We start from the raw sequence: 10,033 nt of genomic DNA, 5'->3' as shown, positions 1-10,033 counted from the left end.
CACCTCCTCTTCATCCACCTACTACCTCGAGTCTTCGCCAAGCTTCTCCGTCCTCCTCTCGCACTCGCTCGCGGCACCGAGGTCTTTCCTCCACCTCCTCCGCGCTGCTTAATCCCGCGGTCTCGCTTTTACGCTTGCCCGCTGCATTTACTCGCTCGCTCGCAGGTCACGATCGAGAGCGCGGAGTCCTGGTACCTCTACCACCGCCACCATCGTCGCCACCGCCTCCGCTACCGGTTGCACCGTCTTACCTCTCTTTTCTGCATGCGGTTTCTGCGCGCGGATCGCGACTCGCGACTGTCGCTCGGCTGGGCTTGAGAAATTTTCGGAAACTATTATGCAATTCGCGCTAACCGCGACTTGGATTTGCTCGAATAACTGATGAAAAATGAACGAAAATGTCGGCCGCGCGCCGACGTCAAGAGAATTACTGTAAATTGCGAAATAACAAATATATACATGAAATTGTGAAAATGATTAAAATCACTTTGTTTTATATCATAATTTTTTATTTAAATGTAAGAGAGAGAGAGAGAGAGAGAGAGAGATGGAGGAAGTTTATTTTAAAACGCCGAGTTCACATGGAAATTATTGTACGGAGACTTTGTAATTTAAAGAAAAAATTTGCATTTACTGAAAATATTGCGATTACAATAGTCGTAAAAGTGTAGATAAGTTTTGACGTCCGATATTGTACACGGAAGTGTATAATTTGATTTAAACTCTCGAGGGGGGCCGCCGGTCATTGCACTCCAACGTGCTGGAAGTCGCCGAGCACCCCCTGGTTTAAATACCGTTGGAACTTTGTCGGCGTAAATCCCGACGCTCTCTCCTTTCATATCGGTTATCAAAGTCCTGAAAGAATCATAAATCCACTTAATCTTTAAAATTTTTATAATTTTACCAACAGCATTTTCGCGCATAAAAGGGAATAACAAATGGAACGGGGAAATGTAAAAGAGGTGTTTCTCGTTTTTCGAGAATAAATCTTGATTTCAACACGCTTCAACGAAACATTACAATGTCGTGAGCGAGAAAAATTGATATACTCGCGTCCGAATGACCGCGAGATCGATTCGCAACATCTATTACAATCCATTAAAAATTTCCTGCCCCCTTCTGCCGACAAAATGGCGGACGCGCGTCGCTCGATGGATCGCCCGCGAATATCAATTCCCTATCCGACGGCCAATCAAGAAACGGCCGCTTCGCGGCAACTTCGTCGTGCTCGCCGAACGATCTTATTGGCCGGGACGAGCCGCGTCATTCAAAAGTCCCGCCAATCGGCTCGTCGGGCAGCCGTCGCCAGCGTCGCCGCGTGGAAACGCGGCTGCTGCCGTTTACGCCGGTGGCGCTCCGGTCGCCGAGCGCGGCGCGGCGATCGAACCGAGATTGTCGCGCGTGTACGCGCGTGTATGTGTGCGTCGGATGGCGTGGCCGCACGATTTGCTTGAGCTGCGTGCCTTTGAGAGGTTGTAGACACCGACCTACACGAGAAATGACGGCGCACGATCAAATGCGAGCTATGCTCGACCAGTTAATGGGCACAGGACGAAATGGTACATACGTTTATATCTTCGCTTCTCTCGTCGTTACGGCGCGGCACCGCGGGCTCGCGGAGTGAGTGAGGGCCAGGGATCGAGAGAGAGTGCAGCAAATTGAATAACGCGAGGCCGCGCGGCCATACTTGTTTAACAATGTACCACCCTACTCCGCGTATACGCTCTCGGGATAACTCTTGGATAACTCTGTGCTTGTTTTGCAGGTGAAAATAACAAATTTCAAGTCAAATACTCCGACTCGAAGGTCTGCAAGAGTTTTTTGCTGGCCTGCTGCCCCCATGAAATCCTCTCGTCGACGGTGAGTGTAATATTCCGCGCTGCAGCGAATCCGAAAACACGATTGACACACCGTTGGCACTATGCGCAGAGAATAAATGCACCCTGTATATATTTATATACACACACACACGACACACGCATACACACATACGGGTGTTTTGCCGATATTTTCCAATCCCAATTTAAAGTGAGAAAGTAAAGGGCTATTTTATCTTCCCTCCTCCATTTATTTAGTTATTTCGTAAATTCTGTTTACACTGATTGCACGATCTTTGGGTCAATCTGCTTGTCTAGTCGATATATATTATCTATTTTATTGATGATATGGGCGAAACCTCGAAACGGATTATCATTCGTACACCCCTTCACATCTACTTACTACCTTTAATTTTCCAATCAACCTCTTAACTCGCATTTACGGGACGATGGTCGGTATCGAATACGAGACCCGTCGACCATGAGTCAATCGCTCTCAGAGCCATGCGTCACCCATTGTTAACTAAAATAAAATTCGCTTGAAACAAAATTAAACATGAAATGTAATTAAAATTAGTATCCATGCAATAATGTGAAAACAAAAAAGGGAGACGATCATGCTGAGATTTTTGACTAATTCTCTCAGTTTTTTCACTTATTTTTAAATATATTTAAATTTATATATTTTTTCCAAATATATTTTTAAATATATTTTAACCAACTGAAGCACATGAATGATGTATACGAAAATGATGGAAATGATACCGATGAGTCTCGTCATTTCTTAATCAAAATAATTTTACTGTATCGTTAGAGTACCATATTGACAGATATTATTGTGATAGCAAAGCCAATATTGAATACAGCATAATGGAATCGTGTAATCATAATTCTCCTACAATGCCTGTAACGAATAGTTGAATAGTTGATTACTTTTTATATATGCATACTTACTCATCATACTCAACCTCAATGGTCACAAACGGTCTGTGTGCACGAATGGTATTATTGCTGTTTGAAAGCATAAATACAAAACTAAGCTGAGCAGACTTACATACGGAATAATAAGATAAAAATAATTTTTCTCGAGGCAAAGCCGCGCTTCTTTATCTTAACAAAAATTTAGAATTTTTATACGCAGCCTTTTGCCGTACATCTTACGATCTAATTTGTAAAGAATTTGAAATGTGCTCGCCCCAGATTACGTTATCTCTCTCGCAGGCTCGCCTCGTGTTTCCTACGCTACATTTGCTGCTGCCCATCGAGTCATCCATTTTAACGGCATAAAGAGCAATAAATTGATGACGGAAGGTCGCCTCTGTACTCCACTTTATCGCCACGGCAAACTCGTGTGCACACTGACCTGTTTAGCACCATACTGCTGTACACACACGTTAAAAATACGTTACACAATTAGAATATATCTTTTCGCATTGTACATACAAAGGTATACCTTACAATCAAGTAGAAGAATGTATGTAGAATACCCGCTTAGCTGTCTCGAATGGTAAGAGCTGAGAGAAGCATTTATTTTTTCTTTTTACTCGCCCGTAGAACTTAGAAATAGACAGATCCGTATAAAACGAGGTAGAAGGTAGACTCGCCACGTACATTCCATTCGTTAGCGCTTTTTTCTCACCTGTGCCAATCGGTGTGCTCAGTATCACACACGTAGGCGTTAAGTGTCCGTAGATCCGTAAGAATCCGTCCTTTGTAGGGCTCACAATAAGCGAATTTAAATAAGGGACAAGCGCCGGAGGGGAAGCGTTTTCGCCTTATCTAATCCGAACAACGTACCTCAGGAATTGATTACGATCAATTCACACTGGATACCGTCGAAGTGCAACACGGGGCAGGCGTTTTTAATCGTACTGTCGATACACACGCGCATAGTATACCGTAGATTACCTCGGGGCTTAGAACAGCCAAAATGTACGTTGCGCGCGGCTTGGAAATTATACGAGCGCGAGAGAATGTTGCGAGGGATCCACGTTTTCATTCCACGTTATTTTTTTCCTCCTTCCAAACCGCAGAGCACAGTCTTGCCTGTTCTATTCCCCCGGAACGCGGTTGTGGACATACATCTAATTATCTAATGTACACCGAGAATGCTGCAATCCCCATCGCAGTGATATCGGGCAGCACACGGGGTGACACCGTGGTGTCTTGAGATGAAGACGCAATTGCATGCACGTCCTGCATATATGCGGTCGATCGAGCAACACTTTTATAGATTATCGGATTATACGGCATACGGTTGATGCATAGGCAAACTATAACTAAAGTACTGCTTCGCGCATTTCAGTGTCATCTTGTGCGAATTGATCACAGGGATGTTTGCTATCTCTCTCTCTCTCTCTTTTTCTCCCTCTCTCTTTCATATTCTCCTACACGTGGCTGCCTGAGCCACCTCTCATCGGGTTCTCGAGTTTTATAACAAGATCGATGCTCCAATATATTCAAGCGTGCCTCTCTACCGTCTCTGGAATAATAATCAAGTCGTTTCTATTATAAGTTTATTATAGTCTGCGTGACAGACATTTTAAAAGTGCCGTCCCACTATGTGCTCCCTCTCTCTCTCCTTGCCTCTCTCTCTTTATCTCTCTATCTCTCAGGCAGCTACTAACGTAGGAAAGTTTCTTTACACGGGAAATGCCAGCGCTCGCTCTAAGCGGAGTTGCTTTTTAATCTTTAATCAGTCAACTCTCAATGTCATCCGTAGATTCATCGGAATTTATTTTACATAATTTTACGTAACACGCGTGGATTTCGAAAGCCTGTCGCTGGCATGATTGATGCTGAAAAGGATCTCGAGAGGTTTACTGAGTTTTCTTATCGGATTTATAGAACAATCTTTTTTATCAGAAGTAAATAAGAAGAGCAAAGTTGGTGGTTAATTCCATCTCGGATGGATTTATCTCTGTGTAATTTATTCGATTATTATTTGTTTTCTCTCAGAATGAACGATGTCACTTATTCATTTCTATATCAATCTGCGTCCCTCGCTTTCATTTCTCCTCAAGGATTTTAATTAGATTCCCGACGAGTATAAAGGGCTCATAGCTTGAATAAGGAAGATGTAAATGGAATTGTACTTCATTCTGTACCGCCTTTATTCTCGATCAGCCTAGATTGTATTCAGATTCAAATCCCGGATGAAGTGTAATTCCGGTAGAATTGACAAATATAAAGCAGTTACTCGGATACTAGCAATTTTACTTTTTTTTCCTTTTTTTTTACGTAATAAGCATTAAAGAATGTAATATTTTGTGAATGAAAATCATTTAGATCGAATCAAATTGTGAGACACACGTGAAAATATATTGAAACGTAACGGTGAGAGATAGCAAACACTCCTGAAGGTCCCGCGATATAATTTCTACAAACGAGAATTGTTAATTGAAAAAATATTGAGAACGAACCAAAAGAGGCAGACAGTAAAGAAATATTATTTAAAGTTTAAACGAAACGAAAATTACGAAAAAATACTAATGGCAGTTCGCTCGAACGAGAAATATGCTGATATGCAGATCCACTAATGTCAACGTAACTACAGTTCTATTTCCAGAGTCTCTGGAAAAAGCAATTCCAATCAGATCCATTGTACAATATTGTTGCGAGTATTGTCCGCTCATATGTCCGTGTTGTACTTGTCACTCTCACACGCGCGTTACTGTAAGTACTGAAAACGAGAAGAGGACGTACGTATTACACCTACAATTTGATTTACCTTTACCATAATTCAAGTGCTAGATATACATATATATATGCATATCTATATCTATATCTATGTATATATATCTATATATATATTAATTCGATAACGAGAGACGATAAAGGCGGGCGGTTTACCTCAGCCCCTCTACCGGTTTTTTTTCCCACACGGTGGCGAGGCTGAGTGAATATGCCGAATGAATAAATTCCCAGAACCCCCCCCGAAAAGGCCTGTAAACAGTGAGTTCGGTGAGTAGAGCGTCATGCTGATTCATGAGACGATGTCTTAATGTCGCTTCTTACTAATAATGCCGTTTACGGCAGGTAGGATTGACAAGTTTACTTTGAGAATGTGTGTGAGAAAATATATATCATCCTGTGGAAGTATATGGGTGCAGGAAATGAAGCAGTGATCTGTAAGTAGAAGATTTGCGAATTGCCAAGTACCTACGACGTTCGTTGTAGATGTCTCGTTGGTGTCTTTCCTCGCGCGAGAGTTTCACATTCGGGGGGGAGAATTTTCCCCCCTTCTGTTTCGATACCGTTCTAAGAGTTTAAAAACAAGGAGAAATTTTCCTTGATCCTCTCTCGCGCTGATTCGGTGTAGACTTTGAGATTAATGTAGATCTTTTAATTCATAATTAGGCGGAGCGCCTTATAAATACCGATCGCGACGATTAAGGAGATTTTTAGCATTAGTTCCTCGGACTCGTTCACGCGGTTATTTATTGATATCTTTGGCAATTTGCAACATCCAAACGTGTCTCGGCAAGAGAAAATATGAGAGGTGGCATGACGCAGAGAGACGTGTGATTAGGCGGATTAGTACAACAAGCGCCAGTTCCATTAGAAAAATTTCCTTCAACCATTGGATGTGTACGTATTGAATCCGTTTTTTTTTTCTAAAAATTCGTTTAGCAGCCAACGTAAGACACGATTCGTGCCGTACGTAAAATAGTATATTAAACCATTATAGGCTGTAAGTTCTCTTTCGTAGAAAAAAAGTGAACATTATGAAACTTAAGGTGTGTGCTGATTATAGCTTCATTGCCATCGCATTCTCGTGTCAGGCGGAGAACTGTTGCCACCCTGTAAGTGAAAACAACAAACTATTTATCTGTACAAATCTGCATTTCTACTTTTACACGCGATGCTAGATCGCTTGACGATCTCAATCGCTTCATTATTGTACGCTCTATCCTAGCCCGTGCAGGAAGACGAGCTCACGTTTCCGTGAGTTCACGTAAAAAGAATGAAAAGAATGAAAAAAATAATATATATATATATAAAGAAAAAGATGAAAACCTATTGGACCGTCTTATCCTAAGGATACAGGCGAACATAAGCTCAGAATTTTTGTCGTATCATCTCTGTCTCTCTCCTAGATTATCGATTCGTGCTATTTTCCAGTCGCGGCACCGCGACCAAGTACGTTATATTCTTGTCAAGTAAGAAACTAAGAAGTATCTCGTAAATACGCAATGTTGGGAAAGGTCTCTAACTCGTATAACGCATAGAATCGATAAGGCCCTACGATCGGAGGGACCGTAAATCTAATCATGATCTGATTTGTAAATCGTAGCGCATGGACCTGGGAGATTGCCCCCAGATTCACGACTTGGCCCTACGGGCTGACTTCGAGGCCGCGCAAAAGAAGAAGGATCACTTCTATGACATTGACGTGAGTATTAATCTTATTACGTTGAAGTTATAATTTAATAATTCGCCTATCAATGAGTTTTTTTTTCCCCCAATTAATCGTATCGATCGTTCGCAATTTGCATTCGACGATTTACGATTATTGAGAAGTTTTAGAATTTCGATTGAAATTCTGACATGTCTTTCTCGATTTTCCAGGCGATGGAGCATCTTCAGAACTTCATTGCCGACTGCGATCGCCGTACAGAGCAAGCCAAGCAGCGACTGGCAGAGACGCAGGAGGAACTGAGCGCAGAGGTGGCGGCGAAGGCGAACAACGTCCACGTGCTCGCCGAGGAGATCGGTAAGAAACTAGCCAAGGCCGAGCAGCTCGGCGAGGAGGGCTTTGTCGAGGAGTCGATGAAGCTGATGGGCGAGATCGATGAGCTGCGCAAAAAGAAGAACGAAGCGGAACAGGAGTATCGAAACAGTATGCCGGCGTCAAGTTATCAGCAGCAGAAGCTGAGAGTGTGCGAAGTTTGCAGCGCGTATCTTGGAATACACGACAATGACAGACGGCTGGCGGATCACTTTGGTGGGAAGCTGCATCTCGGTTTCATCAAAATCCGTGAGAAGCTCGCCGATCTTCAAAAGACTGTCGAGGAGAGGCGTAAGGAGAAGCGCGAGTCTATGCTCGACAGAAGACGGGACAGAGACAGGGAGGACCGCGACAAAGATCGCGATAGGGACAGGAACCGCGGAGGATTGGGCTACAGAGGAGACCGCGACCGCGACAGAGATCGCGACCGCGACCGTGACCGCGATCGAGACCGTGACCGTGACCGCGATCGTGATCGCGACCGTGATCGCGACCGTGACCGTGATCGTGGTGGTGATCGCGATCGCGATCGTGACCGCGATCGCGAACGCGATCGCGGTGGTGATCGGGACCGGGAACGCAGGGACAGCGGTAGGAAAAAGTCACGATCTCGCAGTCGCAGTCGTGGAAGAAGGTTTGTGAATTTTCACAGTTTTTGATCGTAGCGAGTTGAAAATGAGTAGTCACCGCGTCTCTTTCAAATCCGAGTGAATTAAAATGAGCAAACGCTATCTGCCATTGTCTCACAACGTTTCCGATACCGATATGTTCTCGTTCCAGAGCAAAACGTTCTCGCAGTGGCAGCCACAGCCGTCGATCTCGTTCTCGTCGCAGTGGATCTAACGACCGTAAGAGATAAAGAGACAAGATGTATAAGGACTATGCTCAATGGTTTCTTTTCCTTTCTCGCACGCGCACTTTCGTACATGTAATGTGTAACACCAAGCCGTGCGCACGAGACATTTGCGCCGAACGTCCGTAGCAAATGCGATATCCCATTTTGACATGATCTTTGTACATTACTTGTCACCCAATTGATATGTTATTGCGATATAGTATTTATGTCGAATCTATTCCTACTCTCTGAGATGTCTTAAATTTCGTTTAGATCTACTTTATATGTAATCTATCTTGGCTTTTAAAAATAGTTTTAACCCATTGTAAATAAGAATAACTTAAGTACAACTTTTAGCAGTTGTTACATGTTTACCATATTTGAGCATATACAATAATAAATAGTGGCAACATAAATAATGCCCTCGGCGTTACATCATTTCTCCAGAATACATCTAATTAAATCTCCGTCATTAGAAGCAGAAGCATTAAACTTTTAGTAACAAGGTAGCAAAACTTTCTTGATACGAATCTGTTTCATATTATCGTAGTCATACGCTTGATATTAGAACGTTATTTGGAAAAGAACGTAGACTAAATTTTAAAGTGGTGAATATTTTGAAATTTATGCGAATGTGACGAATCGCTCAGTGATTGAAACATCTTCTGGTTGTAACTTTGAGGTAAAAGGATAAATTAACGTTATAGTGGTGACATCTCTCGTTAATTAGGCGCAACTGATGGTCGTGTTGATTGTTATTATCGGTAATAAAATAAATAGCTCGATTATAAATAAAAGAATACGTATTCACCGATGAGATACTATTGAAGACCATGAATTTTTGGCAAATTATCATGACTGTCAATGGAAGCCCCCCGGAGGCCTGAAAATAATTGAAGAATATCGATATTATCGGCTGTAGATGGAAAAGAAGAAAAAAGGGGTAAAATAAATAATATTGCATAGTTTTTTTAAACTTTAATTTTATTTTTCTTATTTCATTTATATTAGAAAAAGATCGTAATTAATTTTCTAAAACTTTCTCCTTGCCATTGCCGCCAACCGCCGTCGCCAGGTCGTTAGATTTTAACATGGAGTTCTATATTAATTGTTTTATATACCATGATATGTACATGCATATTAATATAATTTATTATATTTTATGCACGTGTGAATAAGATATGATCCTTCAAACATTTTTCGTATTATAGTCTACATGAAATTGTAAATGGAATTCTATTCGGAATTCTAACATGAGTTATAAATTATTTGAAATAAGCAAAAGAAATATAAAAGTGTACGTTATTTTTTAATATAAATAATGCAAGACTGAATCGTTTCCAGATTACTTCCAGATTATATGTATATGTATATACCAATCCATAAAAATCGAAAGTTGCAGAGTTTCTCTTCTCGTGGACTGCTGATACACACATCGACACACACATTGATTTTAAAAAAAGTATACTTTTCAAATCATACCACAATATTTCGCTTTAATTGATGTCTCAAATGTAACGTCCAATCTCGCTGAATAATCATCGTGCTTTTCGGCTAAATAGTCTCTCACTCCCTCAGTTCTCTTCTAATCAAGAGATGATTGTTCAGATGATGAACTGGCTGGATCTTAATCTCAAGTAACGATTGCAA

At 41.7% G+C, this 10,033-nt stretch overlaps 1 protein-coding gene across 6 annotated transcripts; it reads left to right on the top strand.

Moving 5' to 3' along the window:
* The first annotated feature begins 1,400 nt into the window (after positions 1-1,400).
* LOC139816062 (putative RNA-binding protein Luc7-like 1) lies at positions 1,401-9,313 on the top strand. Of its 6 annotated transcripts, none has more exons than XM_071783381.1 (7): positions 1,514-1,559; positions 1,766-1,860; positions 5,374-5,947; positions 6,177-6,622; positions 7,114-7,212; positions 7,389-8,182; positions 8,329-9,313. In XM_071783381.1, exons 4-7 carry the CDS (start codon positions 6,545-6,547, stop codon positions 8,405-8,407), a joined length of 1,050 nt encoding a protein of 349 aa, XP_071639482.1. In that variant the 5' UTR covers positions 1,514-1,559; positions 1,766-1,860; positions 5,374-5,947; positions 6,177-6,544; the 3' UTR covers positions 8,408-9,313. The 6 variants fall into 6 exon arrangements, with proteins under 6 accessions (XP_071639479.1, XP_071639482.1, XP_071639484.1 ...); XM_071783383.1 differs by adding an exon at positions 6,917-6,959 and having other exon boundaries at positions 5,374-6,622; XM_071783379.1 differs by having other exon boundaries at positions 5,374-6,622.
* The last annotated feature ends 720 nt before the right edge of the window (positions 9,314-10,033 follow it).

This window comes from Temnothorax longispinosus, chromosome 7 (assembly GCF_030848805.1).
Source record: "Temnothorax longispinosus isolate EJ_2023e chromosome 7, Tlon_JGU_v1, whole genome shotgun sequence".
Taxonomy (NCBI): Eukaryota; Metazoa; Arthropoda; class Insecta; order Hymenoptera; family Formicidae; genus Temnothorax; species Temnothorax longispinosus.
Note: the sequence above shows the minus strand (reverse complement) of the source record. Positions and strands in the feature narration are given on the sequence as shown.

Coding starts and splice junctions, on each gene's coding strand:
- LOC139816062 (XM_071783378.1), top strand. CDS start 1,499: ATGACGGCGCACGATCAAATGCGAGCTATGCTCGACCAGTTAATGGGC. Junction 1,560..1,765: donor AATGGGCACAGGACGAAATG/GTACATACGTTT, acceptor CTTGTTTTGCAG/GTGAAAATAACAAATTTCAA. Junction 8,183..8,328: donor AGTCGCAGTCGTGGAAGAAG/GTTTGTGAATTT, acceptor TTCTCGTTCCAG/AGCAAAACGTTCTCGCAGTG.